General features: G+C 47.1%; 1 protein-coding gene across 5 annotated transcripts in view; it reads right to left on the bottom strand.

Annotated features, from left to right (window-relative positions):
- Positions 1–496: 496 nt before the first annotated feature.
- KLHL3 (kelch like family member 3) overlaps positions 497–13,343 on the bottom strand; it is a 114,559-nt gene continuing 101,712 nt past the window's right edge. For all 5 annotated transcript variants that reach the window (XM_045826381.1, XM_045826400.1, XM_045826418.1 and 2 more), the window contains 3 exons: positions 11,096–11,236; positions 8,762–8,905; positions 497–5,087 (listed from right to left, as the gene is read on the bottom strand). In XM_045826381.1, the coding sequence (XP_045682337.1) occupies positions 5,059–5,087; positions 8,762–8,905; positions 11,096–11,236 (314 nt within the window). In that variant the 3' untranslated portion in view covers positions 497–5,058. The remainder of the gene's footprint in view (positions 5,088–8,761; positions 8,906–11,095; positions 11,237–13,343) is intronic.

Genomic DNA, 13,343 nt, shown 5'->3' with positions numbered 1-13,343 from the left:
TTGATTCCAGGTCACGGCACATACCTAGGTTGCAGGTTCAATCCCCGGAGAGGGTGAGTACGGGAGGCAGCCGATCAATGTTTCTCTCTCACATCCACATTTCTCTCGCTCTCCCTTCCTCTTTCTCTAAAATCAATAATAAAATATCCTCAGATGAGGATAAAAATAATAAAAATAAAAGTAAATAAAAACCAATGTTTATTTACAGCTGAATCTCTGTCTCCTGTTCCCGTGCCTGAGACCAGCACGCCCATCTCAAAACGCTCAGTAGGCAACTGCCCACACCACCAAACATCTCCTGGAGGGAGGGCCCTTGGGGCCTCTTTGTAGGTCTGGCGCTGTTCTGGGGCAAGAGAAGAGAGACCAAAGGAACGCAGACCCTATCCAGGTGATCTTGAAGAGAAACAATTTTAAATCTGAAGACATGTAGAAATAAGTCTGTCCTTTTCATGTCTGACATACAGAGAGGCTGGACTACAGAAATGAAACACTGAGAAAGGTTCTCACAGTTCAGCATTTATTAAAACTAAAGCAACAAAGTATGGGAAACTAGAACATGATTCCTGTTAAAATAATACATTTGAGGAACTGTTGATTCAGCTAGCACTGTCACTGATTGAGCATGTGACAAATGTTCTTTTACAAGATATGAAGGCCCTGATGCCCAAGCAGAAAACACCAGATCAAGGACCTCACCCCGGTACTGTGCTGCAGCGTCCGTGATCGAGTCTGCCCTCCCAAGCACACCCACACAGACAAACACATTCAGTGTCTTGAGTTTTCTCTCAAAGAAAGCATTTACACATCATATAGAAATTAAACAAGAAGTCCAACAAGGGTCCTTTATTGCCACTGAAACAGGGAAAATAACTCTAAATTTCAAAATCAAAGGCAAGAACACAGCACTAGAGCAAGTTGTTTCTCCTACTGCCGCAGTCCCATGCTTTTCTGCTGTGGCTGATCCACACGTCACCGAGCCCCAGGACAGAGGCTGCATGGGGGGCTACGAGGCTGTGGTCATCCACCACGGAAGAAGCCTTTTCCATCCCCAAATGTCGGAAGTGTTGCCAGCTCTCCTGCTTGGTCAGTAGATACGCAGCACAGCTGAACGTGAGGGGCGTAGGACTCTGAATAGTGCACTTTAAAAAATACATTCCAACCTCCTTGCTTCTCCAGGCAAACACTTAAAAACTCCAGCGAGCTGGAATGAGTTTGTTCAACCTCCCAGCTTGACCCAACAAGGTGCAATGGGGAGCATGGAGGCAATTCACATGGCACCTGTCCCAATAATAAAAAAAATAAAGTGTTTTTTAATGAAGCTAATGGCAGATAAGTACACAAAAGAGAGCCTGGAGTGTAGACACAGCTCAAAAAACAAGTAATTTTGTAAGCGTAATGTGAGTATCTGTGAAGCACATATTTGACACATTCTTAATGGGGCTCATGAGAGTGACCCTCTTTTAAAGTTCACAGGCAAAAGGCTTCCAAAACGGCCATCACCTGGCAGGCAGCAAAGGCCTTAAGCTGTTGGAAGCTTCAGAGGAAAAAGGAGACAGAAGAGAGCGAGGGCTGGTCTACTAGACCTCGGACGCTCCAGGGAGCATGTGCCAGAGGGCAGGCCCTTATCAGGGGCTTCTCCACACCACAGCGGGTCGGGCTCAGCGCCAGGCAGGGAGAATCACCAGGAGATGGACCGACCAGCCTCACCACTGCAGAAAGTGGACTCCAAAAAAGCAGACACAGATGGGTACGTACTGAGTCTGGCTTAATGTAGTCCCTAAAGGTTTCAAGAAACACCAGTAATTGTATTTTCTACCCAGAGCTACTGAAAAATCAGTTTTGGGAGCATGAGAAACACAGGGAGGATAGCTTATAGGCATGGACTACGTTTAAGAGTGAATAACATGTAGTATAGAACATAACATTTCATTATCATGGACAATAAAAAGCAATTCAAATATCCTGAAAAATTATCTTATAAAAATATCTACATTAAAATTTTAGCCTGAAAGCTGTAGCTTCAGGTATATAAAAAGGCAATCTTTGAAAGGATCTGGCTCAGGAATATACAAATATTACACAACAGATATCAAAGTAAGACAGCTCAAAAAGTATCTTAGGAGATGTTGCAACTGGTATGTCATGAAATAGAATTAAGTATTCTTATTGCATAGCAGAAAATGAGGTCACTTTCATTTGCATAATACTGCAACTTTTTAGATGGAGAGATGCCATTGGGTACTTATGAGAAATAACTTTGGAATTCAGAGTCTGACTTCTGCGTAGCATCCAAGAGCACCTAAGCTGCTTCTAACCTTGGGCCACAATTGCACTTCATCACTGTGATCAGATTTCAGGTACACCACTGGCAAAGCTGCACTCATAAGTAGTTGTGGCCACCTGAATGGGCATTGGGGGTTCATCCACCACATGACCAGCACAGACTTGACAATAAGCCTGTTGTGCCCTCTGTGGAAAGAGAATAGTACCTGGTGACAGAGACATCCAGTTTTTGATGGTATCCATGGGCAGTTAGAGCAGTTGGCTTTTTGGTGATGACATACCAGTGTTCTAGAGTCCCCGTGAGAAAGGACACATGAGGATGAAATGAACGTGGCCTCAGCAGCACTACCAGGAGGGGCTGTGCTTCCTTGGAAGGGAGACATGAGGTGGAACCAATAGCAAAAATCCAAAAGCAGGGCACAGGGCTGGCTAGCTTTCAGGGAAGGGACCCTTCTGGGAAGATGATACACAAACAATAGCCTCTCCCATACAAGAGTGAAAATCCAGCTCCTATGTGGTAAGGGAGGGGAGCTCTCACCTTTCACCTGACATCAGAGCTGTGTGAACAGCACACATCAGACCCTAACCTCATCCTCATCCCCAGCACACACCCCAAAACTGAGTCCCAAACCTTCCTCGAAGAGGGAGGAAGAACATTTGGAACAAAGACCTCATTCCGTCAGCTTCCCACCCAGAGCCAGGCAGAGCTCTCCCACCACAGTCATCCCCGGTGCCAGGTGAGAGTGGGGAGCCGACTGAAAGTGGGCCTTGATTGCTTTGGAGATTTCTTCCAGGTCCATCAAAGCTGGATATCTTAGCCTCTTCCCAAGGCTACTAAAAATTCTGGGTGCCTTGGTCCTCTCCAAATGTCTCACTGAAATAACATCTGCTCAACATCAGAGGTTTCATCTTCAAGAGAGTTCAGTGTTTAGTGCACAATAAATGTACTGTAAATATACAAAGTGGCCGACTAGCTGGGAAGATCCTGGGTTTGTAGCTGTGAGGGTGAGGTCAGAGGAAGGCCAGTTCCTACAGCATCTGCTTGGAAGGAGAGTAGATGTGTCAGAAGCCCAATATCAGGGTTCACAGAGCCCCTGGGTTCCCTTTAAGTGGACCGTGACATCATGGACGGCTAAACGCCAGCCCCCAAGGTGTAAGACTGTTCTCCAGAGACAAGACAAGACTCCTTATGCCAGAAATTCCAACATAAATAACTTGCTAGTTCAGGGACAGCACAGCTGAACAGCACGGCTTTAAGGTTCTTCTTTTTTCTCATGTAAATGACTGTACACCTTCAAATACCGGCCTCCCTCCAGATTCTTGAAGTTCTGTCATTAATAATTTTTACCTGTAAATTAGCAAAGTTCTCATTAGCCCCTCTCTTAAAATGCAAGTGCCCCCTAAGACTATGCTTTCAGGGATCGTTCCTATAGTTCATTAAAATGCAAGAACCCCTGAGAGAGATCACACATCCAGGGCCACCACCATCTCCCTCCCCACAGGGGAAGCAAGGTGGAGAGGAGTGTTCAGAGGTTTGGAGAGAGGGCACGGGCCCTGGGCTGGGGAGAGCACATGGAAGGAAGACAGGACATCAGGCAGACATGACCATCATCACAAAGTGGCGAGGACCAGCCCCAGCCAGCGTGCTCCTTAGAAGGCGTCCGTGTCCATCTGAGTCACGCACAACCACCATCCAACACAGAGACAAACCTATCTTTGGGTTGGAAGGTAGGGTGACCTCTACTTATCTCCAAGTCAGAACACTTTCAAGGGTAAATAAGATGTTGTGAATAATTACTCTTGGGTAATACGTATAATGGGAACTTCTATATGCTGAAAAAACCCAGAAGTTGGATTCTCTCCGAAACCATTATGGATAAGGACTGAAGCCTTTCCACTTTGGTTTCTTTTGTTTTTGTCTTTCACGTATACTTTTTTCCCTAGTGTCATACTCAGGCTTCTCTGAAGAGCTAGTTTTCCCAGCTGAAGAGACACAAAATCTCCCAAGCCTGGAATCCATGACATCAAAGACCAGTGGTCCAAAGACTGAGCAGTTCTCGGTGCTTCCTGTAGGAGAGTCCAAGGAAGAGCGCCCGGCTGATGGGCCAGGGCGCCCACTCGCTCCTGGTTCTAGCACACAGAGGACTCAGTGCAACTTTGAGAACGCCCAGCTCTTCTGCAGTCAGTGCCAGGAGTCAAGGCCAGTATGTGGGCGTGGTCAGAGCACTGCTTCTCTTGCTGGTCCCTCCTGCACATTCCAGTCCAGCTGGCCTTCCAGCAGACAGCAGCTGTAGTAGTCTCAGGGTGCCCGTGGGGCAAATCCAGAGGAGAGGTTTCTGTGATTTGATTTTTAGCACAGCGGAAGGATCAGTAGTACAGAAAACCAGTAGACTGTCACACCCCGCCCCCAACTTAGTGAGATACCATGTTCTAAACACACGTACACACACACTCGCACCCACACATACTTGCGCACGCTCACTCGAGCTCTCTCTCTCTCTCTCTCTCTCTCTCACGTTGTCCCTGTAGAAACCCCCAAACAGCCCAAAGATGCCACCTGAGGCTAGCCAAAACCCACTGCTTAGGACAGAGGCCCACACCCCTCAGGGGTGCAGGAGGTGGGTCCTCAGTCTTCACTGTGGACTCCAGTCTGCCAAGTCGGAGGAGGGCGGTTCCCACTCCACTGCACGCTCTCCCGGTGAATCGTGATCCCTCCATTCTGAGCCCCAGGCAGCGCCTCTCCCATCCCCCACCTCCTGGCAGTGGGAGTTGGGGTCACAAGGGCTTGTGAATCACAGCAACACCTAAAATGAAAGGGGGAGAAAGTTTCCATCTTAGCCTCTCCAAAGTTATTCAGAGTCCTGACATCTTAAGCCACAGCAAGAGAAAAGGACAGAGTTTGTATCCAAATGCTGAAGGGCTGTGGATTCAGGCTGCCAGCAGCTGGCTGTTGCCCATTCTAACAGCCAAGTCGCCACGAGATATTTGAACCCACGAGCACAGTCCCTCGATGCCACAGGTGAGTGGTCTCACCCACACCATCACACAAATTCTTCTCTTACTGTCACAATGCCCCTTCCCAACCCCAGCACTGAGCTTAACGATGCTCAGCACCCTCACTAGAAACCCAGAGGCAGCTCCACAGCTCAAAGTTTGTATCACCTTAAGAGAAGTGATGAGTAATTCACATCAACTTTTAAGACACTGGAAGGAACTAGAAAGAACAGACTGCCTTCATGAAATAAGAAAAACTGAACTGCAACCCCACCTCTGCCACCAGTCAAGCTTCACTGTAGCCTTTTTACCTCTTTGGGCTCAGTTCCAGTATCATCCAACATCATCTAACTGGAAGACCTCTCCACTGCTGAGCTCCGTACTTGGATAAACACTCCAGACACGTCTGTATGTGCGGCAGTTTTAGCCAAGCTGAACCACACTACACAGCGAACTCTGTAAATCCACATGTGACCCTGAAATCCCTCTGTAGTGGACTGAGGCCGTGGCAGACAATGTAGGTTGATTCAGCCAACACTGATTCCCTCTTATCTGCTGTCCTCTACTGTAGTGTCCAGCTTCCCACACCGCCTTTCAGCTGGAAGTGCCATGTGACCTGGGCCTGGCCAACTTGATTGTAAATGCAAGTCTGCTGGTGCTACAACTTTGGCTCTTGTCCTGCTTGGAGTGCTTACAATGCCCAAGGGACAGCAGAAGCTATTGATAACGCTGGCAGAACAGAAAAGAGAGGAGAAGGCTGGTTCTTCAATGGCAGTCTGAGCCACCAGACTCTCCCTTCACTTCTTTCTGCCTGAGACAAATATGATCCTTTCGGATGTAAATAAAAGTATCCGTGAATTTTTCTGGTACCTACTGCTAATCAAAACCCTAACTTATAGGTAGGATCTTATAGGTATGATGGTAACTGGAACCTTATTTTAACATATTCATGACTATAAAATCTTCCGGTTGAAGATGAAATTAGAAGAGAATTGCTAAGAGAAACCCCAGGATGCCCCAGTGGTGAGATTCTGCTAGGAAATTCATTCCATGTTAATTTCTAGGTAACAGTTCAGACATGAAAGCTGAGAGGCAGAGAACCTGAGTCCTCAGACCCAGATACACTGCCTGTCCTTGAGACCATCTTGCCTGCACCTCGGGCTTCCCTTTCGCCAGGTAGCTTTCTTTTTTTAAAGCAGGCTCCTGTATTGTTTTTCACTATAAACGTTTTCTTATTATAAAAGTAAAAATATCCCCATTATGGAAAATGCAGAAGAACACAAAAGAAAAAAAAAACCTTAGTCCCTTCATACAAAGAGAATCGCCATTACTTTTTGGCATGTTTCCTGGCTTCTAATACTAATCACAATACTTTTCTGAGTGCTTGCGACATGCCAAGCAGGCCTATGCTAAGCACTTTCCAATTACAATCATGTTTCATTCTCTCAACAGCCCTAAGAGGCTTGGTATAATTTTATTCTTATTTAACAAATGAGGAAACAGAGGTTCCGTCAGGTTGAGTACCTTGCCCAGAGTCCCAGGGCTAGGGGCAGAGCTGGGATTCAAATTCAGACTGACTCCAATACCCTTAATCAGTAGCTCTTCAACCCCCCACAATTTGGGACCACACAACGGAGCTTACATGGTGCATACATGTTGCAATCTCCTTTTTTAACCTAACAATCTGTCACAAGTATTTTCTCAAGGCATTGAAAATACTTTCACTGTATAAATATTCCACAGTTGATTTAACTGTTTCCCTCATGTCAGACATTAAGTAGTTAGTTTTTTGCTATTGTAAATAATGCTCCAAAATAATTTCGTCCATAATTCTCTGTGTGGGGGGCCATTTCCTTAGATTCTAAGGTAACAGAATCACTCAGTCAGTGGGTCTGAAGACACATTTGCTTGTCTCCTTCCCACCTAGGTCTGGAGCGAGCAGACAGTACAGAGATGGACAGGAAATATTCAGCACGTATACAACAATCTAACCACTCACACCACAGCCTTCCCAAGGTGTGCATGGAGCCAAGAAGTGTCCCCCACTGGCACCCCTGCCTCCTGATGAAAAATTTCCTGCTCATCTCACTACGACTCCAGAAAGAAAATAACGACAGTGCTGGTTTTAATAATTAACCATGAGAACAGAATCACACTAGGGTGAAAATGCCTCTAAAATCTTTTATATTGAGTAGATACAAATCCTAAGTAAGGTGGAAAAAGTGAAATAAGTTTACTACACTTAAAGCCTTGTGCTGACAAAATGTGTGAGGTGATACAAACCCCTTGGAGCCTGCAAGGCCCAGCCTGCCTTTGCCCCAAAATCCAAACAAGAAGTGATTGACCTTTCTAACACAAAACAGGAATAAGAATACCATCAGAGTCGTCCTTATGTAGATCAAATGAGATTGTGGTCATAAAACATTTAGGATTATGCCTGGCACATCATATGTGCTCAGTAAAACATGTTAGCTCTAATTAATCCAGTTTCTGGAGAACCAGACACAAGGAGCTGGACTATGTGATGGAAACGTGTTTGCTTATCTCCCTACAGACCCCTGACCTTAGCAGCACCAACCCTGATCCTGCCCCCGCATCTCACCAAACCCATCACACACTCTCCCCAGGAATAAGCCTCACGCTTTCTCCTTCCTCTGGCCTCTTGTGTGAAGTGCTTTCCCCCCAACCCTGAGCTGGGGTTGCATGAAAGGCATGGGTTTGGGAGCCACACCTGGGTTTGAATTCTGGCTTTGTCATTTTTTAGCTGTGTGGTCTTGGCCAGGTTACTCAAACCCTCTAAACCGCAGCTTCATCATTTGTAACATGGAAGGGTACAGTCCCATTTGACGAGGGGGTTGTTACAATACACGAGCAAATTCTACGCTGTACCTAACACACTGCCCCGCGGCACAGGGAGGAGGAGCCAGCAACGGGCACTTTTCCGGTGACTGTGACCCGCCGCCCAAGTGTAATCAAGTGTTCTTGATTGCATCTCCTTCGGGAGTGTGCCCTGACTCTACCAGCTCGCACCTGTCGTGTCCTAAAGCCTGTACCGAGCCCTCCATTTAGAACCTATGTGTGCATCACCTTGTATTTCCTGTTTTGTGCGGGCAGGTCTTATCTTTCCAATTTAATTTCTAGAAAGCAAGAGCTGGATCTCATTCCACCTAGAAGACTGGCACGAGACAAACCAGGAATGGCAATAAAATTCTAAAGCCTCTTATGACGACTTAGATCAACTGGAAGAGCCTCCGGGGAGCACTGCATTAAGATTTCTGAGGCCACATTCAGGTTTGCTGGGGAAACAAGTGCTAATTATGGGTATGTGTACTGGGCACAGGATGAAGGAGTGGTGACACCTGACAATTATCTGCCATCCCTGGAGGAGGCACTCAATCCCAAGATAAGCAAGCTTCCCCCCCTCCTCTCCACACCTCACCTGTGCCCCTAGTGTGGGGAGAGGGTGGGGGTGCAGCACACTGACCTGCATAGCTCCGCCCCGTGCTCATATTGGTTGGCAGCAGCGTCCATTTGTCGGTGACGGGATTGTAGTATTCCACCGAGGCCAAGTTGCAGGACCCATCATCCCCTCCGACCACATACAGGAGCCCGTTCACCGCACAGACCCCTGGGGATCAAACAGAAGCCATAGGAAATATGACAGCAGGCACACCAGGGGATCAGAGGGGACAAGAGACACTTGAAGAGACGAGAGACAAAACTGGACTTCATCTATCAAGGAACGAGGAAACAGCTGAGGTTTGACCTATGCAGTGATGGGCACAATCACATTTTAGGAGGAAGAACGCTGCCTGTGGTGTACGGAATGTGGGTTGTCCTGCAGGCTTTTGTCTCCCGCTCATGGCAGCACCGCAGAGATCTGGCTCCACGGGTCTGAGTTTGCTCCACAGAAGCACATACTGACATTAGCCACTGGACCCTGAGGATCGCCCTTTCTAAAAAGGTCACTTCTCTGGCCAGAGAGCTTTCACTACTACCTAGTCTTACAATTGTTCCCCATTCCTGGCTCTGTGTACCTGCAGAGCATTACGGGCACAGGCCGCTCTCTGCTGGAGCATTGCCGCTGGTGCGTGCAGACCTCCCACGCCCAGCCTGAGCTACAGAACGAGACACGGAGGGGATTTCACGCCGCTTCTACCACTCTGCTTGTAAGTTTCTCCCTGATAAACCCTGTTACGTTCACGCTGCATGGCGCTAATGGTTGTGTCTGTGGCCCTTCACATAACTGGGGTCTACATCCACACCCGGTTCCCAAGGATGTGGCACTGCCCATCCTGATCTCAGAGCGAACTGGTCTGGATGCAAGGTCTCATCAGTGGGAACTCCAAATAGGAAAATACAACTCTTGCTAATCAAGTCATTCAAAGGCCATAGTCCAAAATACTGTATATTTTTTCAAAATTAGAATAAGGCATTGATGATGCTCAAAAAGTAGTAGTTACCAGTGCTGGTGAGGACACTGTCAAATACTAGTGAGAGCAAAGTGCACTGCCTTCCCGGATGGTGTGGAAAGCACAGGTGCCCCCTGACTCAAAAATCCCACCGCTGGCCTTTTATTCTAAAGGACAATTTTAGATATACCCACTGATTAACTCTAATGCCATTTATAATAACCAAAGCATTGCTTATAGAAAAGATGGAAATAACCTAAAATGTCCACTAGTTCATTAGTTATTTAAATTATGATATTGGCATTTAAAATCATATCAATGTAAATATATTTAGTGTTATAATGAGGTATTCATGAAAGATTATAAAATGAATTTAAAAGGCAAGTTATCAAACAGTATTACAGAGCGATTCCATTTCTGTTATACACATAGAAACACCCACGTGTGAGTGTGTGTGCACGCACACGTTTACAGCTAAATTTAATCCTCAGATTCTGGACTGACTAGCCGTCGTGAAGCCTCTGCAATCCTCACTCGTGTGGCCTGAGGCCGAACAGCAGCAGGCGCAGACAATGAGCAAATTAATAAGCCCTCCTCTGTTTCAGTTTTAACAAGTCAGTACAAACGAGTTTAGCAAACGGGTGGTTTGAGTGTGAAGGAAATAAACCTTCTCGAAAGTCACCTGTTTGTCTTTCTGGCCTGAGGAGCTGGGCTAAGCCAACACTTCCCCTGAGTAAGGAGGCTAAAAGCACACACACCAACAACAGGGCATGACCCGCAGGGCAAAGTTCTTAAAATGAAATAGTTTAATGGGGATATCAGGTTCCAGGAATAAAACCTAAACACTCTATGATAAACCATTCCTATAGAAAGGAAAACGGCAGGGAAGGAAAGACAGGAAGTACAAAGAAGGGAATAAGGAAAGTGGTCCAGTTGAAGAAGGAATCATAAATCCTTTCATGGGTACCCCTGAAAGGAAGGAGATGGGTTTCAGGGGGGAAGTGAAAGGTTCTCAAAGCCAGGTATCAGCAAAGAAAGGATAAAAGCAAGTGTCATTGTCTGGCCATGTTTCCATAGCCCTGCATCCCACAAAGCCATCAGGCAGGGGCAGGGACATGGATGGCAATCAGGGGGCTTTTCCGTGTCTCTGTTCAACTCCACGCAATGAAAGTCAGCACCCTTCACTGAGAGTCAAGGAACCTCTACACCTAAGTGGGGGATGCTGTGGCTAGCTTTAGGGGTTCCAAGCTCTCCCTCCCCTACCGCAGAGCCTATCAGCAAATGGACACTCCATGTTCATGGTACGAGCTCAGTCCCAGGCCCTGGGAGTCTCTTTCAGAGCTAGGGTTTGCAGGGAGAAGAGACCCACAACCCCCCAGGGGAGATGGAGAGGGCAGTCACATTACCTGCATTGCGCCGGCACATGTTCATGTCTGCCACCTGCTTCCAGCTGTTTGTTCCGGGATCATACACCTCAACACTCTTCCTCACCAAGGGCCCATCATGCCCACCTGTGGCGTACAGCTGTCCGCTGAGGACCCCGACTCCTGAAAGAAAGAGCACAGTGTCCCACCTCAGGCTGACTCCAGTGACCAGAAACCAGGAGGCCTGGCGTCCAGTCCTGGACAGCCATCACCAGCAGGGTGACGTGGGGAGTGCTGTTTTGTTCTCTTGAACCTCAGTGTCCTCATCTGTAAAACAAATACAATAGACACCCTGCCACCTTATGTGACTGTCAACCTGTAAACATCAAAATAAAAAGTGAATATGGCCCCATTTCTACTTAGAGAAACAAAAAAATACATTTTATGTATGTACATATATGAGGGGGGACCCCCCCCCGAAAACAGAATTATCTTCTGGAGGGTGGGCCCCTTGTAGCACAGGCTTCCCCTGCGAGGTGAGTGTTCTAGGGCCCATCTGTATCAGTGTACCAGCTGGTGTTGTTGTGAGAGGTTGTGTTCAGCTTCAGTGAATTTTTTTTGAAGACTCTTTCAATGCATTTGCCCATTTCATGATGGGAGATGTATGACTGCACCTGCCCAACCAAGTGCAGAGTGCTCAGCCATTTTAGCCAAAAACAGCATGACCCCTGTGCCCCATTCGCCCAATCTCGCCCCGAGCAACTTTTCTTTTTTGTTTTCCTGGGTGGAAAAAGTCCTCAAAGGGAAACGTTTTCCCAATGTGGAAGAGGTGAAACAAAAAGAATGGCAGAAGCACTAAAAGGCATCAAAATTGACGAGTTCAGAAACTGTTTTGAGTGGTGGAAAAAATGTCTTGATAGGTGTGCTACATCAAATGGAGAGTACTTTGAAGGTGACTGAAGTTTAAACAGGTAAGAATAAATACACAATTGTTTATAAATAAATTCCAGGGTTTTGGGGTCCCTCCTCATACATAGAATGTGTGTAAATAAATGGAGGCTTCATATACAAAGAAAAAAAGGATGGAAAGAACTCCACCACAACAGTAAAAGCAGTTATTTCTGAGTGGCAAAATTGTATTTCTTCTCCCTTTGCCTTTCTACATTGTCTGCTTTTCCTTCACTGTTGTGGTGCTTCTACTACTCAGTCCAGCATCAGTTGCACAGAAGGAGTTAAAGATGGAAACTAGCCACACAGCAGGTGGATGGAGGTGACTACAGTGAGACCCTCCTGCCGCCTCGGAGCAGAAGCTGTCCTCTCCCTCCCCACCAGCCCTTGCTCCCCTCTTAGGTGGCAGAGGGGCACTCCACCAGTCAGTGTTGACAGACCTCCGCTGAGTGCTGGAATTGCATCCTTTAACACGAGTCAAGAAAGTAAAAGCCAGGCCCCAGCCAGTGTGGCTCGGCTGGAGCGCTGTCCCACAAACCGAGAGGCCGCAGGTGTGATTCCTGGTCAGGGCATGTACCTGGGTTACTGGTTCGAGTCTCTCACATTGATGTTTCTCTCCCTCTCTCTCTCCCTGCCTTCTCTTCTTTTTAAAATCAATAAGTATGTCCTTGGGAGAGGATTTTTTTTAAAGAGACAGAGGTGGAAGGTGGCACAGTACCCTAGAAAGACCAACTGACCTGGTGGCTGGGACATGTGGGTTCTGGTCGGGGTCTCTAACTCCCCTTTTGAGGGCCTCGGTTTCCCCATTGTAAAGTGAGGGTGAGGCCAGATCAGCAGTCCCACTGCACCATGCACTGCCCATGGAGAGGCTGCATCTCAATAAGGTGGGAGCTTTTCGAAAGCCTGGATTGCAGGGCTTCACTCCCAGAGACACTGGTTGTGAGTGAGTCAGAAAAAGTGCCTCAGGTAATTAGGGTGTGTAGCCAGGTTTTAGGCCCAAGGACTTGGTTTCTAGAATATAAACTTCATATGGACAAGGACCGTACGTGTCTTATCACATGTGTTTCCCTGTGCCTGAAGGTAGATGGTAGGTTCTCAACAAATACTATTTGAATGACAAAATACATAAAATCTCATTCGGCAATTGTGCTGGTTCGCTGGCGGTTCCTTGCAGTTGCCCAAAACCAACAGCAGATGGTGGTGTTATACCAACAATGGCTCTCCACTGGGCACAGGGTAATACAATTCAGTGATCTGAAGCTACCTTGCCTTCCCCTCCTCCTCCCTCCAGGAGCTGGCATACACTGGGACCAGGAAATGGCCTCTGTTGGCAGTTTCCCAT

The sequence above is a fragment of the Phyllostomus hastatus genome, unplaced genomic scaffold (genome assembly GCF_019186645.2).
Source record: "Phyllostomus hastatus isolate PE091 unplaced genomic scaffold, TTU_PhHast_1.1 phas_contig_150, whole genome shotgun sequence".
Lineage (NCBI taxonomy): Eukaryota > Metazoa > Chordata > Mammalia > Chiroptera > Phyllostomidae > Phyllostomus > Phyllostomus hastatus.
This window is presented reverse-complemented; position numbering and strand designations above follow the sequence as displayed.